At 42.0% G+C, this 21,277-nt stretch overlaps 2 protein-coding genes across 3 annotated transcripts in view; both read left to right on the top strand.

The window, feature by feature from the left end:
- The window catches only part of LOC102208316 (sarcoplasmic/endoplasmic reticulum calcium ATPase 2), a 22,267-nt gene extending 6,782 nt beyond the window's left edge, over nucleotides 1–15,485 (top strand). The window contains exons 6-24 of one of the 2 annotated variants that reach the window (XR_001290327.1): nucleotides 4,598–4,678; nucleotides 5,523–5,608; nucleotides 5,924–6,079; nucleotides 6,192–6,333; nucleotides 6,472–6,638; nucleotides 8,606–8,694; nucleotides 8,842–8,944; nucleotides 9,049–9,180; nucleotides 9,298–9,417; nucleotides 9,538–9,756; nucleotides 9,840–9,963; nucleotides 10,121–10,332; nucleotides 10,584–10,804; nucleotides 10,909–11,111; nucleotides 11,298–11,383; nucleotides 11,486–11,619; nucleotides 11,786–11,903; nucleotides 12,051–14,130; nucleotides 14,486–15,485. Coding sequence is in view for 1 of the 2 variants with exons in the window: in XM_005729325.2 (XP_005729382.1) it covers nucleotides 4,598–4,678; nucleotides 5,523–5,608; nucleotides 5,924–6,079; nucleotides 6,192–6,333; nucleotides 6,472–6,638; nucleotides 8,606–8,694; nucleotides 8,842–8,944; nucleotides 9,049–9,180; nucleotides 9,298–9,417; nucleotides 9,538–9,756; nucleotides 9,840–9,963; nucleotides 10,121–10,332; nucleotides 10,584–10,804; nucleotides 10,909–11,111; nucleotides 11,298–11,383; nucleotides 11,486–11,619; nucleotides 11,786–11,903; nucleotides 12,051–12,171; nucleotides 14,486–14,499 (2,528 nt within the window). In the remaining variant the exon portion in view is untranslated. The remainder of the gene's footprint in view (nucleotides 1–4,597; nucleotides 4,679–5,522; nucleotides 5,609–5,923; nucleotides 6,080–6,191; nucleotides 6,334–6,471; nucleotides 6,639–8,605; nucleotides 8,695–8,841; nucleotides 8,945–9,048; nucleotides 9,181–9,297; nucleotides 9,418–9,537; nucleotides 9,757–9,839; nucleotides 9,964–10,120; nucleotides 10,333–10,583; nucleotides 10,805–10,908; nucleotides 11,112–11,297; nucleotides 11,384–11,485; nucleotides 11,620–11,785; nucleotides 11,904–12,050; nucleotides 14,131–14,485) is intronic. The other variant, XM_005729325.2, reaches the window with a different exon arrangement.
- Nucleotides 15,486–16,398: 913 nt separating this feature from the next.
- The window catches only part of LOC102207286 (breakpoint cluster region protein-like), an 83,545-nt gene continuing 78,666 nt past the window's right edge, over nucleotides 16,399–21,277 (top strand). The window contains exon 1 of the mRNA XM_005729319.1: nucleotides 16,399–18,866. Coding sequence (XP_005729376.1) covers nucleotides 17,249–18,866 — 1,618 coding nt within the window. The 5' untranslated portion in view covers nucleotides 16,399–17,248. The remainder of the gene's footprint in view (nucleotides 18,867–21,277) is intronic.

Genomic DNA, 21,277 nt, shown 5'->3' with positions numbered 1-21,277 from the left:
ATCCATCATATCATGACAAAATGAGTGAAGATAAACCAAAATGTAATTGCTTCTGCCTGTCTGACATGACCTGAATAGATCCACTAAAGATAAGTATGAAGTCCTTTAACCATATATTCAACAATTATTAACATTCAGCAAATCTGACATTTTAGTGGGACGGTCACTAATTCAAACAGCCCACTTTGCAAGCTTTATCAATGCAGTTAGATCAGTGTGATTTAGGGTCTGTGATAACAGGATGTTTGCGTGGCCATTAATGAGATAAATGGTTCCTTGAGTACTGACAATAACATGATTAACGAATTGTGTGCATATGTTTTTGTTATCAGTGTTGGTGAAACCAGTAAGTTGTATGTGTTATAAAACAGTGATGGGTATAATGTCAGTTGCAAAGTACCCTGCTGGACTGGGGTGCATGTGGTTTATATCTTTCTTTCACAATCTCAGATGCTTTGTCAGACCAGTTGTGAAATGCTAAGCTGAAGTGTGTGCTGAGTGTGTGAATTGCTCTGGTTTTGTGCCTTGCAGTCCGTCATTTGTATAGACATTTTTTTTTCTCACTCTTGCTCTCTTTTCACTCACTATAATCTATAAGAGCAGTTTCTATCTCAAAATTGTCTCAATAGAAACACTAGTTAGTTATTCATTATTAAATTAAATTGTCTCACAGCTGATATTAAACAAAAATCCAGTCTGAGTAATTTTTGTGAGCAAGAGGGTCAGGATCTGGCATTGTCTGGGTATAGCTGCTGCTACTGAGAAGAGCAAGCTGTTACTGGATGCCCTTGCTTTTCTAAAACTACTGTGAAAGCAAACATTAAAAATGTCTCCGATATATCAACATTCAAAACTGAAAGCAGTAAACACAAATTGGTAGGATGAGTTGATGTTTTATGGAGCTCTGATATGCAAAGTTCAGGCTAAACACACTGGCCATCCATTATATTAAAAATGCAGCCACAACAGTGACTGATTAACATGGTGGTAGTTTGAAATCAACTCTGAGCAGAAGTTAGCAAATGGGGAAGGAAAAAAATTGGTTTACCCAACAGTCATTGTTGCATTTTCCAGTGTGAGTGGAGTCTTTCTCCTACTTAAAAAAATAAATAAAAAAAATGTATCAGGCCAGAAAGGCTGACGTAAAACTCCTTAAAATCACTCTGGAAATTGTCCTATTAAAAAAAAATTGGTGTGATAAGCACACATTGAACAAACAGTTAGCCTGCGCGTTTCACCGTTTTCCATCATAAATATTTTCAGGTGTGTTAGTTTGTACCAGTGTACTCAAACTGTGGGGCAGACCTCACTGAGGAATGTAAACAAGAGTTTGCTGATGCAATTACTGACCTGTTATTTACACAAAATTCAACTTGCATCTTTCTTTTTCAATTTTTGGTTAGTGATTGATTAAAAATGTGGAATGGAGGGCATGAACTATTTTTAACATCTGAAGCAGGGCATGCCAAAAAACATGATGGCTGTTGGTGTAGATGGAGATTAACTGCTAAAATGCTCATCTTGTTAGAGATCAACTGTCCCGTTAAAATCTTTTTGAAATGGAAACACATTGGTGTCAGTGTAGCAGCAGCTGATTTATTTTATAGGCTTTGTTCTCTTAACTGCGTACTTCGTTTCCTGCGTTAATGTACTGGTTTTATTTGCTTTCTGCACTCGACTGACGTAGGAGACAATTCTTTGTTTTGTTTTTTTCTTTCTTGACATATAAACCCATCAGCTCTGTTCTCATTGACTTACAGTTTTAACCCCAGCCTTTGGCCAGTGGTCACCATTAATGTGTTTTAGCCCAGAGGAAGAGACTAGACAGGATGTAACATGTAGAAAAGATACAGATTCAATTTGATGAATAATTTCTGCTCCAGATGGCCAGATTTCCTCTCTTTTTCAGGAGTGCAGGATGGCCTGTTTATTGTCATCACCCCTAGGTATTTCTTTGTTGATTTTTGGCCACGAGAGAGGAAGAGGAATAAATTAAGGAGAACAGAAAAGTTGACAAAAGTATTGATCCATTGTTGTAACTTACTAAACATTACATGAATGGACAATGTCCTGTGTTTGTGTGTCCTTAGGGGTTGTCTTGAATTTTTTCCCCCCCTCAAATTCTTAAAAGAAGTAGAAGTCATTGGGGAGGTGGATGAACTCATGAAAGGTCCCAGGAGACTGGAAGCCTACGTGCTAGCACATCAGAGAGTCTGAGTCACTGGGAGAGAAAATATACAGCCCTCTAAGGCTGCGAAAGTTTCACTGGACCCTCTGTGAGTGGGTGCTTGTTGTCTTGATTACAGACAGATTCATACATCCTGAAATTCAGGCTATATTTTAAAGTCACATTGAATCATGGTTTTGGTCCACGATAAGGTTGGAAAGTGGGAACACAGACCCTGAATAGTGTCTGAAAACAGCTTCTGTCTTTAGAAACTGATGTGGCCTTATCAGTTAAGTTGTTGCCTGACATTTGTCCTGCACTCGAGGGAGCAGATAATACAGATAAAACCCTTTTGTTTACAAGGGAAAGGAAGGGGGTCCCAATCCCAGGGGCTGTCCACTCTGGAAAAAATAAAATGCCTCTAAGTTTATACAGCTGCAGTCCTGGGTGACTGCAGCAAATTTTGTTTTGTAGATAATTGAAAAATATTTAGAGTAATTACTCTTAACAAAAGGAAACAGCCACTGCACAGATGCACTGTTAACTGCAGTTTATGCTTATCGACCTAATATTAACTAATGCATGCTTTTCCTTTTGGAATTAAAATACGATCACAATTCCCAGATAAGCAAGCTTGTCATGATGATGAACATATTGTACATCGTCATTGGGTAATGTATGCAGTTAAGGGTCTTACTGTTGAATAGCATTTATAGTCTGTGGTTGTAGGCAGAGTATTCTGTGTATTGTCTGTGAAAGTGGGTTAGTCTGCTTGCTGTGACCTTATTCCTAGTATACACCAGTGGATTGAAAATAGCGACATGCTTCACTGTTACTCTAAGGTAGGAGGTTTTCTAATTAGTGAGTTTTAAAAGTCCCACAGGGCCTTCTAATATTTCCAGTGACTACAGTTCCTAATTTCTTTTTTGTCCTCCCCCATACTGCACTTGTTCATCTTCTTCACTGTCTCATATCTGTTAATGGTATTTCGTTTGCAGGCAGGTGACGATGATAAGGATTTTGACAGTGTTTGGACAACTACAGAACCAAATTTGGTAGTACAGCTGGTGCAGTCCACGAGCATTACACTTAACATGAACCCAGCATTAACGCGCTACAGTAATAACATTTTTATATGAATTGTGCGCTGTACACATGATGTGAAATGGTGTGGTGATCAGCTTATATTGGTTTAGTTTTAAGTAGAATTTCCTCGCTTAATTCTGTTGGTGGCAAAAGCTGTCACCAACTCACGAGACTTGTCTGAATTAACGAGCTATCTGTATGCAAGGACATGTCATATTTGTTTCTATTTCAGCTTATCTGACGTAAAACGGGTTTTCCTTGCTTAAAAAAACTTTTTTACTATCCCCCTCTTCAAATCCAGCTGCATGTTTTCAATTGATCAAAATAGTTTTCCCATTTTTGGATGTGTGGTTTGCAGGACTCATCTAATCCCTCTTCCCATGCCTCTCCTACATCCTCTTTCTCTTCCTCTTCTCTGAAGGGTACTGCAGGCCTAAGGGTTGGTTTACAAGTCTGTCATCACTCTCCATTATCCAGGGGTCTATTAAGAGCTTCTGGGTCATTGCTTTTTACCTTTACACTTTTAGGCCATGTGATGTTTTAGTGCATGATGAAAATAGTGTTAGTGTATATTTGAATCCAAAGTGGCTTTAAAAAAACACACAAACATTTAATTTAAAAAAATATTTTTAAGGTGAAGTTTGATACATGAAGCACAAGTCTAGTAAGACTTTTTAAATGTTTGTATTTCCAGCCTCATCCCTGAAACGTTCAGTAAGTCTTTGCAGATCAGACCCACCTGCATGAGGAAATCATACAAAGTAGTGGTTGCTAATAAGTCTGTTGCTTTAATTGTACTTACTGTATTTATTCAGAGAAAACACTAGTTTGAAATTTGGTGTGTATTTGCATTTTGTGACTAGTTTGAAATTTGGTGTGTATTTGCATTTTGTGATCGTGTTACTGGGGCTCACTGAAGTGTTAGTGGAAAAAATGAGCCGCGATCTACTTGCATCCTGTGCAGGAGATGAGTGGAACATTAATCATTTTTGAATTCATGGCGCTCTCAGGCTTGAGTTTGATTATTTTATTACTCCCAGGGAGCATGAGATGGGATAACATGGCAGTTCATGTGTTTAGCATTTGTGTGTGGTGATTAATATTTATTTATAGCTTTTAACCCAGGTTTTCCTTTTCATGATAAAATACTCTAAATTTAGTAGAGTATTTTTACATGTGGGGTATGTGCATGCCTCAGCATAATGTTGCATCGGATAATTTCAAAACTGCTTTTGTAAGTTGCATTGTTCAAAGTATCTATTCATTAGTTGTCAGTCCCATTCAAAGATGCATTTAAGTTGTTAAGAGGTACTTAGTTATATCCTGTTTTGTTTCTCTCCACAGTCGGCGATAAAGTGCCTGCAGACATCAGGCTCACTTCTATCAAGTCAACCACACTGAGGGTAGACCAGTCGATTCTTACAGGTAATTTCAGAGTTCAGCCATTTGCTCTTTTTAAATATTTATTTTGTATTTGTGAGCTCTGTGTCATACCCACAAAGAGTGATTGTACACACACCACCATCTTTTAATGCTTTTCCATAGCTTTATATTTTATGGTTTCTTTCTTGTTCACGCATTGCTGCTTCTTTTTTTTTTTTTTTTTTTTTTTTTTTTTTCGCCCAGCTACCTCTGACCTTTTGATCAACCCAGACATGTAACAGCAGGAATAAGCACCTTGTCTCCTTTTCTGCACATTTCATTGCACTTAGTTGTCAAGGCTGCTCAGCTGTGACAAAAATGAGTGATGTGAATAAAAGGTAAATGGATGATTCTGTGGGTGGATAATTGGACAATGAGGTAGATGGAAAGAAAAATAGAAGGGGAGAATATTGAAGGATGGAAAATGTAGGGGAGAAGAGTTTATGTGAACCAAGTCCTTAAATCGCTTGTCTTGCTCCGCTGCCTTAATTGGTAGCAAATTCCATGGGATATTTTAGTGTTTGAGCTATTTTTCTCCCCTCTTTCCTTCCCCATTCATGGCCATGCCGCCTGTCAAATGCTCCCTGCCTTACTCTATCAGAAAATGTGCAGTCTTGCACAGTTGATTACACACAGAGACATACACACATCAGATGAGGGGTTTGAAAGGCAGTGGAATTGCAGTATTTGATAATTGTCGGGCCTGCTCAGTCAGCTGCAAAGCCTTTTCTGCACATATCTGCCCAAAATGTCAACCAACCATCACAAGTACCACTACATGCTCTGCTGTGTAGAAACTGTGCGTCTGCTTCCCATTCTCTTATCTTTTGTTTTCCTCTACCTGCAGGAGAGTCTGTGTCTGTGATCAAACACACAGACCCAGTGCCTGACCCGCGTGCTGTCAACCAGGACAAGAAGAACATGCTGTTTTCAGTGAGTCACTCACTAGACCATCTTAGGTGGTTTGGTGTCATTTTACACTTTCACGCTTTTTTTTTTTTTTTTTTTTTTTTTGAGGGGGAGCATGATTCCCCCTTTCCATCTTTTCTATCACCCAGAGTACACCTATAAAAGCAACAGTGTGCTGCTATTTACATTTTAAGCGTCTGTTTTTGAAATTTGTTTATAAAAGTTACTTCTGTGCGTCTCTAACCGGTCTCAGAGAAGTAGTTATTGACAAAGGGGAAAAACTGTCTTAAGATTTTTAGTTTTCTACTGCCTCTTTATTTTCCCTCATTACTCCACCAGGGTACCAACATTGCAGCTGGTAAGGCTGTCGGTGTGGTGGTTGCCACAGCTGGCAACACGGAGATTGGCAAAATTCGAGATGAGATGGCTACAACGGAGCAGGAGCGTACACCCCTGCAGCAGAAGCTTGATGAGTTTGGGCAGCAACTCTCCAAGGTTATTTAAATTGCATTGTTTTGCTTTTTTAAAAATAAATAAATAAAAATCTAATGTTTATTCCATTTGATATTAAAAGATCTTTAAATAAAAGATAAATTTTTAATTCAAGGTTATTTCACTGATCTGCATTGCTGTGTGGATCATCAATATTGGACATTTCAACGACCCGGTTCATGGAGGTTCCTGGATCCGAGGTGCTGTCTATTACTTCAAGATTGCTGTGGCTCTTGCAGTAGCTGCAATTCCTGAGGGTAAGCTGGACATTTGCAAATGTAGTTCTGTCCTTGATATGCTTGCTTCATTTTCCACTACTTCACGAGACGACTAAAGAATTTTCATCACTTAATAATCCTCTTTTCTGCTGTGGCTCCGCTGTTGCTGTTTTGCAGGGCTGCCGGCTGTCATCACTACCTGCTTGGCTTTAGGAACACGGCGTATGGCCAAGAAGAATGCTATTGTCCGCAGTTTGCCCTCTGTAGAGACCCTTGGCTGTACATCTGTCATCTGTTCCGACAAGACTGGCACACTGACGACCAATCAGATGTCTGTGTGCAGGGTAAGAAAACAGTGGGCAGTCGTTTTGAGTGCATGACGGAAGGAAGATGGAGCGTAGTGTATCTTTAGTGGATTTAATGTATTTTTGTCACACCAACATCTAGGCACATCAGCGAATCTGAGTTTGGTTTTGGGGTTACTGCTAAGTCCACACTGAGGAAAACTGGTTGGAATCTCTGTAGATTGGTTTTTATGTGCTAAAAATGCCTCACTGTGGATCTGTTAAATGGTATACCACTGTAATTAAACATTATGTGATTATGTTGAGTGAACATAACTTAATGCGGAGTTTCCTAATATTTTCTGGACTCTGAACCCAGCAACTAGTACTGAATTGTGGTAATATTAACTAAACACTGTGTCACTGTTTGACTGTAAAATTTCCCCAATTTGTCTTTAAACATAGTGATTTACTGAGCAATAAAGCCTACTCGGGCTGAATGGCTAACAATAACACAATGAAAGAATTGAGTTGTACATATTTGGGGATGAAATGAGATTCAGAATTACAGGTGTTTCTTTTTTTTTTTTCATCCCTTATTAGTGCATGAATAATTTTATACTGCATCTTTTTACAGTCTGTTGTAGTACAGCAGAATATGCATTCTTCCCCCCTTTTCCTTCCATCTTTTTCAGTGCTCTCAGCCCCCACCCTCATTCAGGCAGCATGCTGATCAGTATGCAGTAGTTAGTCACTTGCAGCAAAACCAGTAGAGTTGCGTAACTGACCTTGTGTCTCTTTCGGCTGCCCCTGTGTCTCTATCCCTTGCTCATCCTTTAATTTTCTGCAAGCTACCTCTGCAGTGGCCAAGATGCTGCTGTCCAACTAGGGCACTACTGAAATTTGCTGCCATGAGTGACCGAAGGCTTCTCTTCAGTGCAGTGCCTTTTTCTTGTTCTTGTTTTGTGTAGGACAGCCAGTGACGTCACTGCCTTTTGAAGTCTTGCTAGTGCCTGAGGATAGTGCAGCCATAATGCCAGCTCATCATTTTATTCAGATATTTCTATTTTCATCCCCTGAGCAGCTTTGTTCTGCTCCTCTCAGTTTGGGGCAAATGTGGAATGAATAATCCATGTATGTTTGAATTAATGCACACTTCTGAATGACATTCCTAACAGAGCTAGTGCTATCTGCCTGAAAACCTCTTTGTTTCCTCTCATGTTATCCTTGCTGTTGTTTTCTGACATTTTTGCCATATTAATTTTATGTTTAAGCAATATTTATAGGCTGTAATTATGTGTTAGGCAAAGAATCCCTGTGTGGAGTCCTAACTTGTTGTAAGATGACATTTATTGAACCCTCCCATCAAAGCCCTTTGTGGTGTCTGCTTTGGCTCACCATTTCATCATTACACTCTGTTCAATGTTAGAGTGGACTGAAGGTTTCTTTGATGTCGATTGTAGTCTGATGCCATCTGCTGGATGCAGTGTGCATCAGTCTCTCAGCTTTCCCCCTTTGCCATCTTCGGACTTTGGTACTCGAGTTATAATGTAATGAATACAGCATTGCACACATTGGACAGGAGGAGCTGGACGTGATAGTGGAAGACGTTGAGTTTTTCATTGGGAGCGATGAAATGAGTACATCAGAAAGACGGCTTAGGTTGAGCATTTTGGAGAAAAGAGTTACAGAAGTAAGGTTGAGATGGGTTGGTGGATGTATTGGACAAAGGATGTTGAGGAAAGGGTGAAGACCTCAGAGGTGGTTTGTGGATGTAGTGTGAAAAAGGACATGTCTGTTGCTGTTTTTCTTTTCTTTTTTTTATTGTACCTCTTACATTCAGAACTGCAGAAACCCTGAAAGTTACTTGATGATCTATCCATCTCACTGTATCTCTAATCCCTAGCAGGGAGACGGAAGCGACCCCCTAAAGGGAGCAGCCAAAAGTTATTTATACAGACAATAAATATGTTATGTGTGTTTCAAATATTATAATAAATTCAAAAATGTTTCTTTTGTTCCTCTAGATGTTTATCATTGATCGGGCAGGGGGCGATCACTGTTCATTAAAGGAATTCACCGTTAGCGGCTCCACATATGCCCCAGATGGACAAGTGTGAGTATTCAGTCTTCTTCTATGCCTCTAAGTTTTATTTGGGGCATCTTATAGCAAGATAGACATAAATGCTAAATTTCTATTTCTGCAAATGTGAGTTTCCTAACTGTTCCTCTGATATTTTTTATTTTTTATTTTTTTGTTTAGATTCCATGATGGAAAAACAGTCAAATGTTCCCAGTATGATGCGTTGGTGGAGCTGGCCTCTATCTGTGCTCTCTGTAATGATTCCTCGCTGGACTTCAATGAGGTTTGCAGTATTAATGGTTCTTGATCCTTGAAATGACATTTACATGTTTTGTGTGGCAATTTCCACATAAAAGATTAACATTGGTTGTTTTTTCTTCTTCCCAGGCCAAAGGTGTGTACGAGAAGGTGGGTGAGGCCACAGAGACGGCTCTCACATGCCTGGTTGAGAAGATGAACGTGTTTGATACAGACGTGAAAGGCCTCTCCAGGGTTGAGCGAGCCAACGCCTGCAATTCTGTATGTAATTGAATGCTTTAAGTCTGCTTTTCCTTCTCTGTCAGTGTGCAAAAATGTACAGCTTTTCACTTTATTAGAGAAATTCTTATTGGTGGTTTGGTTTTGTTGCATATTTAGGTGATCAAGCAGCTGATGAAGAAAGAGTTTACCTTGGAATTTTCCAGAGACAGGAAGTCTATGTCTGTGTACTGTACTCCTAACAAAGCACGCTCCTCAGTTGGCAAGATGTTTGTGAAGGTAAGAAATGCAACTACTATGCATTACAGGATTTGAAGCCTTGACACAGCTGCATGTTAAATTATTATCTTAGAGGTTGGTCTTTGCCTTTCTCATTAACTGATTTGTTCCTGTTCATAGGGTGCTCCTGAGGGAGTGATTGACAGGTGCACGCACGTTCGTGTAGGCAGTAACAAGGTACCCATGACCCCTGGAATCAAGGAAAAGCTAATGTCTGTGATCAGAGAGTATGGAACGGGCAGGGACACCCTGCGCTGTCTGGCTCTGGCCACACGAGATAATCCCCTGAACAAACATGAGCTGATGTTAGATGACTCCTCTCGATTTATCGAGTATGAGGTGAGAGCTGAAGCAGATGGATCACTTTATTATCTGAAAGCAGTTCCCCCCCCCCCTTAATCTGTGATTTTCTTATCTTGCAGACTGATCTGACATTTGTGGGTTGCGTGGGCATGCTGGATCCTCCCAGGGCAGAGGTGGCAGCCTCTGTTAGGCTCTGTCGTCTCGCTGGCATCCGAGTAATTATGATTACCGGAGACAACAAGGGTATGTGACAGTTGTATCTGAAAAATTAAAAGCGAAACAAATCAGAACACTCTGCTACTCTACAGATAATAAAAAACATGGCAAATACGGCTTAACCAGCTTGTTTCTTTCCCAGACGCCTGAAGTAATAATTACTGCGTTCTCATGTATATTCCAGGGACGGCTGTGGCTATTTGCAGGCGCGTTGGTATTTTTGGAGAAGATGATGACGTTTCCAGCATGGCTTTCACTGGCCGAGAGTTTGATGATCTGTCACCTGCGCAGCAGAGAGAGGCTGTGGTCAAGGCTCGCTGCTTTGCACGGGTTGAGCCTTCACATAAATCCAAGATTGTTGAGTATCTGCAGTCCTATGATGAGATCACAGCTATGGTAAGAAAAAATGGTGTTCTTCAGTCATGCATGCACGAAAGCATCTAAAACCAACCGTGCCATTTCTTTTCTAGATTTTAATGTCTTATACCTTTTGGCTTTGTCACAGTTTTCTGCTGTTTTTCCCTTTTTTGCTTAGATTAAAGGAGCACTTGGATAAAGACGAGTTTCATTTCATTTCAGACGAGTCATTTATTTCAGACTATAAAACTCTGAATATTTTCCTGTCCTGCTTTTCATTCTCTCCTCAGACTGGTGATGGTGTAAATGACGCCCCTGCTCTGAAGAAGGCTGAGATTGGCATTGCCATGGGCTCAGGTACAGCTGTGGCCAAGACCGCCTCTGAGATGGTGCTGGCTGATGACAACTTTTCCACCATCGTTGCTGCAGTTGAGGAAGGAAGAGCCATTTATAACAACATGAAGCAGTTTATCAGATACCTCATCTCCTCAAATGTGGGCGAAGTTGTCTGGTGAGAATGACTTGCTTTTACAAACACACTTCATTCTTCTGAAATAAACACACATTATGGTTTTAGGGCACTTGATCATTTGTCATTCCTCTTTTTTTGTGCAGCATCTTTCTGACTGCAGCTCTGGGCTTCCCTGAAGCTCTCATTCCCGTCCAACTGCTCTGGGTCAACCTGGTGACTGATGGTTTGCCTGCCACCGCTCTGGGCTTCAACCCACCAGACTTGGACATCATGAATAAGCCTCCACGCAATGCTCGTGAGCCGCTCATCTCTGGATGGCTTTTCTTCAGATACCTAGCTATTGGATGTAAGTAGTGAAAATCAAAGAGTGTACATATGCGCTATGTGATACTCTATACTGTATACAGCAAGTAATTTGCAAGACGGCTGCTGGTACTCCTATATGTTTGTATGTTTAAGTTTTAATTGCTGTTGCATGAGCATCTGTGCCATTGTCTGTGTATGAATGATTTTTTTTCTTTGTGTGCGTCAGGTTATGTTGGTGCTGCCACTGTTGGTGCTGCTGCCTGGTGGTTTGTTGCAGCTGAGGATGGACCAAGGATCACCTTTTACCAGCTGGTAGAGCTTAATAACGCTATCATGCTAATTTGCTGCACTTTAATATGCCAGATTCTTCTGTTGGAGAACGTTGCTGATCTTTTTTTTCTTTCTGCCTCTTAGAGCCATTTTCTGCAGTGTGGTCCAGAAAATCCAGACTACCAGGGCATGGACTGCAAAGTGTTTGAGTCTCCTTACCCGATGACCATGGCCCTGTCTGTACTGGTCACGATTGAGATGTGCAATGCCCTTAATAGGTTAGGCATCTTTCCCAGCTGTTGATCTTCAGCTCCTCTTTTACGTTCACTCTCCGTGTGTGTGTGTGTGTGTGTGTGTGTGTGTGAGAAATAAAGATTCATGAGTTTTTCTTTTCGAGTGAGTGACTTTTTAACAAACATCACCATTTGTCTGTGTTCCTCACAGCGTGTCAGAGAACCAGTCCCTGCTGCGGATGCCTCCGTGGGAGAATGTGTGGCTGCTGGGAGCCATCTGCCTCTCCATGTCCCTTCACTTCCTCATCCTCTATGTGGAACCTCTGCCAGTGAGCATTATTTTTCATTTTGACACAAAGAGTTTGTTTTACTGTCATCTGGATGCAGAGCACAAGAAAGGAAACATTGCTGTGTTGGCAAATTTCCTAATTCTGTTACTTTGTTCATTGCTGTTTCTGTTGTTTCTTCTTTTCCAGATCATTTTCCAGATCACACCCCTGAATCTGACCCAGTGGCTTATGGTGCTCAAGATCTCGCTCCCTGTCATTCTACTGGACGAACTGCTCAAGTTTGCTGCCAGGAACTACCTGGAGCCCGGTAAAGACCTGGAGAAGCCTGCCAACTCCAAAGGCTGCTCCCTGTCTGCATGTATGGAGGGAATCTCGTGGCCCTTTGTGGCCATTTCCCTCCCGTTGGTCCTCTGGATCTACAGCTGCGACACTAACATGGCCGACATGTTCTGGTCCTGACTGACTTGAGCACAACCTCGACTTTTCCATTCCCCACCCACTGCCATCACTTCCCTCTTTCCCTCTCCTCTTCTCTCTCTGCCTTCTGTAATGTGCGTAGCTAGTGTGTGTGTGTGCATTTGTAGAGTTAGTGTGTGTGCCTCTGCGTGCCACCACCTGCGTAAGAGAAAGGACCAACTTTGACACATAACAAATAATATAAAATGTTAACACTGAGAAGACGTCTGTTTTGAGGTGGTATAGGAATAATGAATGGGTGAGGCTTTAAATGTGAGTGTTAGAAGACCATCACTCCCATAGCTGTGGACTCTTTTTGTTGCTGGTGTGAAAGAAAATGTACCGTTGCCAGTTATTATTTTTGTTCATGTCAATATTGCCTTTATGGTTCATATTTTAATGATGGTGGGAATAACATGTCCTATGTCACTACAGTATAAACAGCAAAATTCGGTCTTTTTTTGTTTTTTGTTTCCCTCTTGATGAAAAGGAAAATTAGGATATCAGAAATAATTTGATCTGTACAGAGACTGAACACTATTTTATGCAACTTTTTTTATGGCTTTGTAAATTGTTTGACCAGCGTGGCTTAGACATACCGCCTTGATTTATTTTCTGATGTTTACCATTGTGTCTTCAGTATAAACTCAGAACTCTTTCAGAGAGGACGAGCTCCATGTGGCAGACAAGGACGGGGGGGAAGGTTTGGGAGTGAAACATTTGAATGCTTAGCTAACAACAAAAGACAACAAAAGAAAACCTTTGATAAACAAAAGCCGCATGTCCTGTGACAAAGCATGAACTGTATGTGTTTCTCATTCTAATTTAATTGTGTATGGTCCCCCATGTTAGAGCGAAAATTAACTTCATAGATGTTTTTTGTTTGTTTTTTTAACTATAATGATCGAAAATAAGTAAGTTTTTCTGCACTGGGCAGAGCACAGCTACCTCAATATAAGATTTTTCTTTTGCTCATCTTGAGATACTTTTCCTCAACAGTCTTGCTAAAGCGTAACATCTGAGGTGTGCCCCTATTTGCTTGTGCAGAAAACAACGAACAAAATCTCTCGTCCCTCTAACATTTTAAAGAATATATTTTGTGTTGATTTGTGACATTAACTTTATTTGTGTGTGTGTTCTGAGACAGAACTGGGTGGGGATGTTGTAAGGTGACTACCATCTCCATGGCGTTTGATTCAAAGGATCATAATATTAAAATTTTAAGGAAGAATACTAATACAGCAGCTGCTCCAATGAATGGACTTTGGATTACAAATTAAAAAACGCCCAAATGTTGTCATTTTTGTTTTTTTACTTTAAGAAAAATACACTCATGAACCCTTTGAATCAAGTGTTTTCTGTCTTTATTTAATACAATTTAGACCCATGATATTCAATATTATTCTTATCCATTTTTTGTATGTGCATATAATACTTGAATACAGACCATTTCAGACATGTGAATGCTTCGGTTTTCTCGGCACAACATTGCAGGCATGAGCTATTCATGGCATAAGAACCTGTGTGTTTGACTCTTAGACTATTCTTTAGGGGACTTAGTTTATGTTTGGTATACCATGCTTTACACAGTAGTCTGTACTCGTTGGATCAGAGCCTATTCAGTCTACACTCATCTTAAGCATCACTGTTTGGAAATTCTGACGTGAGAAAAGCCCATCATTAGCATGTGTTTTGAAGCCTGGGTTTATTCGTGCTTGTGCGTGTTCCTCTTAACAGCTGTGTGCTTTTTTTTTTTTCTTTCTCTCCTTTCTCCCCCTCAATGCCTACCACTGGCCACCCTGTCACTAGAGTGAGTATCCATTTGTCTTACACACTCCAGATATGCTAAATTAACAAGAGAAGACTCTTATAAAACAAAACGAATGGGTGTCTTGTTATTAAATTGGGAAGCATACGAGTAACTGAAGGGATGCAAGGGAGTCTTTAAGGACTACCAGTACATAGACAAACAGAACAACTTGACTTTGGCCACATGCCACTACTGTGAATGCCACCGAGTGCTGTTCTTTTCACCCCTCTCACACTTGCTTATGTTCACGAAATCTTGTCTTGTGGTAGAAAATGTACAGTGTAACAAATAATGGGAATACTTGTCACCATTTTTAAGAGTTTTGTGCTAACTGTTTTTCCTCTTCCTTTTTTAGGTTGGCTCTCATAAATGCTTCGTATATAAGAGTAGCCTCTAAAGTTGCAGCCATCCTACAACCCAGGGTGTCCACTCACTCTGGCTTCACACACCTCAGACACCATGATGACCAGCAGTATGTACCGTTGTGCAGACAGGAAAAAAGTAAATAATTAGGACATGTTTTACAGTAATGAGACCAAATATGTAAGGGTGTACTTCAAAAGGGTTTGGGAGCTTATCCTAGCTCCTTTTGCCCAATGCATCACGACACGTGACCACATACTTCTCGAGACACTTGTACCTCCGCGTGCAGATGCTAAATCATCAACACTTATGTTTTGTGTGCAGGGAACTTCTTAACGGCCTCAACGATCCCTCTTGCATGATGAACATATTTCCAACTTCCATGGTAGCTTGTCACATAGAGAATCTTTAAAACACTGGGTTGAATGGTCTTAGGTCTACATCAGTGTAAAAAATAGAAACATTCATGCATGCGTTTCAGCTGTATGTAGGCTTTGCAGTTTGTATTTATAGATTCTAATGTATTATAGTCAGATAACATTAAGATATATTGCAAAAATCACTGTTTTTATTGTAATGGTTTGGGTAATTTGCACAATATTAATGTGGATAAATGAGTGATGCTAAACTTGACTGTACTTTGGTCATTTGAATTTTACTCCTACTGTAGGCTGATCACTGACCCATTTACTTTGAAGAAGTCTTTTGCGATGAGTACAACAGACTGACACTGATTCATTGGTAATCCTGCAATACAACAGTGTTCTGTTTTCTTATTGCCTCTGTATAATTCTGATAATGTATCCTTATGAACTGCTGTAAAACTGTGATCTAATTCGGGGGAAGGGACGGTAGAAACTCTTCAGCGAAACCTGGTTGAAGAACAATAGTAACCATATTTTAAAAAACAAAACAAAAGACGATCATTGTAATGGTTACCATGCATTACTGAGGTTGTGATTTCAGGTAAATAAAACTACATAGCATTTGAATTGTCTGCTTCTTCCTTTTATTATTGTACTGAAGTTATGGTAAATGGACTGGTTCTTCCTCTACTCTACTTGAGCGCTCAAAGCTCTTTCTACAGTAGGCTTCATGTACCCGTTCATACACGCACTTTTTTCTGTGCTTGAGTTCTAACATTCACACTCTGATGCACTTGAAAGCAACATTGGGTTAGCATGTTGCCCAACCGTATTTGGCATTCAGACTGGAGGAACCAGGTGTCCAATCACCAACCTTCAAATTAGATGATGGGCTGCTCTACTTCCTGAGCTCACATTTTCACTGTGCACTACGGGAGTTTCTTCCTGTTAAAAGGGAGTTTTTCCTTCCCACTTCCAAGTAAGTGCTTGCTCATAGGGGGTCTCTGTATTACTGTAGGGTCAGACCCACTACTGTTGTGATTTGTGGATATATAAATTAAATTGAGCTGACCTGAACTTTGTGGTTAAGAAAAAAGTCAGCTACGGAATTACATTACACGCTCGCCGTATGTACGTTACTCCACTGGGTGGCAGTGTTAGGTTATAGATAGCAGTACACCTACACGATCAGTAACACCTGCTACACAGGTAAAATTCAAATGAACCCAGAAGCTGTAATAATTCTTAATCTATATTAACTGCTCTTAATAAAAATGTATACAGCAGCGAGAACACTAGCAGTAGTGGTACCCTGTGTTTCCTGATGTATTAGATGGGATATGAGTTCAGATTTTACTAAAAGCCATTAATTTATGACAAACTACAGTAGTGTATTTGAACTTGCTTGGACGGATACATTTTATTTAAAAGACAATTAAAGCTCAATGAAAACCAAATATGTGTACCCCAGCTCTGTCTCTTTAACCAGCAGACTCACTGTGGCTCTGGTCCCTCCCATTCTTGCAGCCCTCCAGTGCTACTGGCCTGAGATGGGAGCGCGCACAGCGGCACTTTCACGGCCGAAGAAACGGGATAAATCTGGAAGGGAACTGATAAAAAAAATACCACATAGGTGCTGTGGAAAAATGGGATAACGAAACGAGCAATATAATTAATACCGGATCCACCGCTTGATCCCTTCCCCTATTAAACAGATGTTGTCGTGGCTTGCATTTTGCGCTTTTTATCCATTCTCCTTCAGCGCTGATGGTACAAAGGCGCTTGGTCAGGACCAGCAGCAGCACCTGGGATTACAGCCATATGAATGGGCAAGAGTGAATGAACCGCGCACAAACCTGGGATGGTAAACACAGACAGCGAGTGAGTAAACCAAGCAGGATTAAAACACTTTCTTTCTTTTTTTTTTCTCCGTGGGAAACAGACCACCAGTGTCACCCTGCGAAGACATACTGTCATTGTTTCGACGCTGATTTAGGGGGAGAAAAAACGATTCAAAAGTGGCCTTTTCTGGAATAATGCACAAGAATTATGAACTCGATTACAGATTTTTATTCATCTCTATATCTCGCACATTCCCTAGTTTTTCTGTAACTGAACAGCCGGTTTCTCTTGTTCAGAATGGGATGTATTGTTGCGACTGCGCAACCTAAGACAAGTGTGTGCAATTAGACTGTGTGCTTGTGAACGGGTTACCTTTAACCATTGTCACTGCTACTGGAAGTGGCCATTGTTGTCGATAAGGAATCTGTGGTGATCGGAATAAAAACAAAGGAGGGTAAAACAGTGCACACTTGACATCACCCCCCGCCCTCTGTTTGTGAACCAGAGCTGGTCACAACCCCCCCCCACCCTAAAAATCTCCACATAATATGGTGGAGCCGGTGGGATTCATTGAGGCGTGGAAGGCGCAGTTCCCAGAGTCAGAGCCCCCCAAGATGGAGCTGCGGTCTGTCGGGGGCATCGAGCAGGAGCTGGAAAAGTGCAAAGCATCCATTAGACGCCTGGAGCAGGAGGTGAACAAGGAGCGCTTCCGCATGATCTACCTCCAGACCCTCCTGGCCAAAGAGAGAAAGAGCTATGACAAACAGCGGTGGGGCTTCAGAAAGACACCTTTGAATGAGGGGATGGACCCTGCAGCCACACAGGGTGCTGAAATCCAATCCCAGCAGCCACACATGCAGGAGACTGGTGTAGTTGGCATAGGAGGAGGTGGTGGAGGATATGGTGGTGGTGGTAGTGGGGATAGGAGCCGTTTTCAGCCTCTAGGAGATGGATCTGGCAGGTCCAAACCCAGACCTCCACCTGCCAGGAAGTCAGCCTCCCACGGTGATGGCCTGGAGTCAGCCTTTGATGTACCTCAGCAAGCAGAGTCAACTTCCTGCGATAACCTCGATGGCCTGTCGCCATCAAAGCAGAGAGGTGGTGTTACTGTGTCACCCCGCAGGCCCACCCTTCCACCCCCTGACAAGGACCTTCCCACTGACCCCAAGGACAAGCTTGGAATGGGACTTGGTGTGGCAGCTCTTAGATCCAACTTTGAGAGGATCAAACGGGCGAACTCGCACTCAGCAGGTGATGTAGCTAAGGGCCAGGAGAAGCAGCCGCTGCCACCACCACCGCTATATACCAACATGGAGTTCCACCATGACAGGGGTTTAGTCAGGGTCAATGACCGTGACGTCTCTGACAAGATCAGCTCACTAGGCAGCCAGGCCATGCAGATGGAGCGAAAGAGATCTCTTCACTCCCTTCCAGGTAATCTGGCTACGGTGGCAGGGGAGCTCCGTGCCAGGCCAGTCTATCGAGGAAGGTCCACTGAAAGCACCTGTGGTTATGATGCAGAGTATGAAGATGGGGAACCCAATCAACGGCATTCAGGAAGGGCCAATGGGGGAAAACCACCTCCCCCTCCTTGGCAGCCCTCTGAGTTCCAAGCCTACTCCAGCGTCTATGTTGGTGGGGTGATGATGGGTGAAGGTGGCAGTGGAGATGGACGAGGGGGTGGTGGAAGTAGCAGCAGTGGAGTCACAATGAGAGAACATGGTGGATGTGATGATCACCTTCTGACCTGGCCTCGTCGCTCCTATTCCCCAGGTAGCTTTGAGGATGTAGGTGGAGGTGGCGGTTATACACCGGACTGCAGCTCCAACGAGAACCTGACATCCAGTGAGGAGGACTTCTCCTCAGGTCAGTCCAGCCACGTCTCCCCCAGCCCTACCACTGCTTTCCGCCGTCCCTTTAGAGAGAAGAGCCGTTCACCCTCTCAGAACTCCCAGAACTCTCAGCACTCCTTCGACAGCAGCAGCCCTCCAACGCCGCAGTCCCAGAAGCGTCACCACCGGCAGCAGGGAGGCCATGTGGTCATGTCTGAGGCTACTATTGTGAGTGTTCGCAAGACTGGTCAAATCTGGCCACCTGCTGCCCATCATGACCTCATGCCTCACTGTAGAACATCCCATGACAACAGTTTCCATGGAGATCACATAGGTGAGTGGTGGCTGCTGTCTGTAATATATGTTTTGTTAGAGGTCAGGTGGGCTGGAGGGCGAAGGACATTGTAGGACATCTTTCTGTGAGGAGGGAGGGGGGAAAAGAGTGAAAGCTTGAGTGAATGAGTATTATTTAGTCATGCTGGAATTATGTTGGTATGTTTTCATTTTTCTTATGCATTTTTAGACCCTTCTTCATGTAATTTGTATTTCCTCTTCAAGCCACAAAGCAGCCAAACGTTTTCGTGAGAGATACTGTTAGCACAATTTTGTGCGTGCACGCAAACACTCTGGACTGTGTGTCCTCTGGACAGCCTTGCGTGGGAGAAAGATGAAAGATCCACCTCTGCTTATTTCTGGAATGTGTGTCGGCTGGGTGAACAGTAAATGTGGTCAGTCTGCGTTGAAACGGCAGGTCTAGCCTTTCCCAGATAACTCTTGCGGCTGTTAATATGGAATTCGAACAACTGTCTGTCTTCCTGCCTGTCTTTCTTTCTTTCAGAATTTCGAAAACTGTCCCTGAACCACAGCCTGAAACTCTTCACCGGCAGAACAAAAGAAATCCAGTCTTATCTTTCCAAACAATTATCTACAATTATCTGCCATATACCTAACAGCTAAAGTGCAGCCTTCCAGCTATGGCACCTGTAATAGAAACCGCTAGCAGAGAGATGTGCAGCCTGGAGCTGAAATCATGGGTACTGGCTTACTGAGCTGTCATGCTGAAGCCCAGCAGGAGTGAAGTGTGTTGCTTTGAGGAAAAGCACATTAGGAGGGCACAGTTTACTGTAATTGCGCAGTAAAGTTTCCATTTCAGAGGCTGGGCCAGGTCACAAGAAGGAAAAGCCAAACACTGCTTGGGTAGTTCAAATATTTGATATATATGTATATTTTTCAGATATAGCTTGTTGTTTACCAAGGTGTGGTTAGCTGCACGTCCGCTCATTTTGGAGTGTTGTCTCACTGGTTTTCTGCAATGGAAGTGAGGAGTGTTTTAGCACTCACTTGTAACAGATTTAGGACTGGCATCCTGCTTGACCAGACAGGCAGCAGGATGCTGGCATCACACACGTGCTCCAGTGCCAGGATGAACTGGAAAGACAGGAGGAGGTAGTCTGATAGATGGTAAAAAGGGAAAGAAACACAAGCAGTATTATACAGGGGGATCAGAAGAATTGAAAGTTAAAGAGAAAGTGTGAAAGCAAGGAAAGTTTAGGAACAGTGTTAACAGCTGTACAAGTACGCAAAAATGTAGCTAATCTAAGTAACATTTCTGTCTACCTTCATTCTCGAAAGCATTATTGTGTGTATACCAGTACTGCTATTTGTCTTAATATCCTGAATGTTGAACAGGCCTCTTTGCATCTATAATTCATTTATTTGAATTGAACCACTGACACAGTGGTCCTGGTGGGATCAGCTAAAATGCTTTTCCAGGCCGGATGCGATCGTCAAGGTGCGTGATTGCATCCTGTTTCAACAACCACTCCAGAAATACTTGTAGTGAAAGGAAAATTTTTTTTTTTAAATAGCAAGTAGCAGTTTAGAGCAATGCTAAGCTATTGGCTCTAGCAATTAAGATGTTAAGATGTTTTCATTTAGCAGCAAAACCCAGATAGCTAGTCCACAGCAAATGGCTATCTTATCTCCAGCTGGTATGTTTAGGATTATCACTCCACTGTCTGCCCTCTTTGTTTTAGCATCTTTTCCACAACAATGAGCCCTGTGGGAAATTAGGCGAGCCGGAAAAGCAGGGATGGAAATGCAGGATGGGGGTGATACATTTAGTGGGATAATCTGGAATTTGAGCAAAAGATAAAAAATGATGGTTAGACACCCTGCGGGGATGTTTTGTTTTCTAGTTGGGGTTTAAGCTGAGGGCAGATACATATGATGTTGATAACAGTGAATGTTGCATCATGTTTGGGCCCTTAGTGTGTATGTTTTGTTTTTGGTTTTTTTTGACAGGCAGGTAAAGGGATAGTAAAGGAAGTGAATGTGTTTTTAGTGGCCGGCTGATTATAATGAAGAGCGGGATGGTGTTGTGAGGAAGACTGAGGGAGGCAGAGTGCAAGGCAGAGCTGTCGTTTCTCGCTTCATTGGTCAGGGATGCGGGGGCTGGAAAGAGGCACAGATGGGAAGAACTCTCCCGTTGTGTAACAGAAACACACACCCAGGCTCGCACACAAAGAGAGACATGCTTGATGCCCACTCTTATACCTTAAAGTTGGAGTGCTTTTAGCAGTAGGTGTAAACGTCCACTATTTGATCCATTGTTGTATTGTGAGATAATGCCGACTGGGCAGGTCAGTGTCTTCTCTTCTCTTCTCTTCTCTTCTCTTCTCTTCTCTTCTCTTCTCTTCTCTTCTCTTCTCTTCTCTTCTCTTCTCTTCTCTTCTCTTCTCTTCT

The sequence above is a fragment of the Pundamilia nyererei genome, unplaced genomic scaffold (assembly GCF_000239375.1).
Source record: "Pundamilia nyererei isolate P.nyererei 1_Seehausen unplaced genomic scaffold, PunNye1.0 scaffold00032, whole genome shotgun sequence".
Lineage (NCBI taxonomy): Eukaryota > Metazoa > Chordata > Actinopteri > Cichliformes > Cichlidae > Pundamilia > Pundamilia nyererei.
The sequence above is the reverse complement of the archived record's forward strand: the minus strand, read 5'-3'. Positions and strand labels throughout refer to the sequence as shown.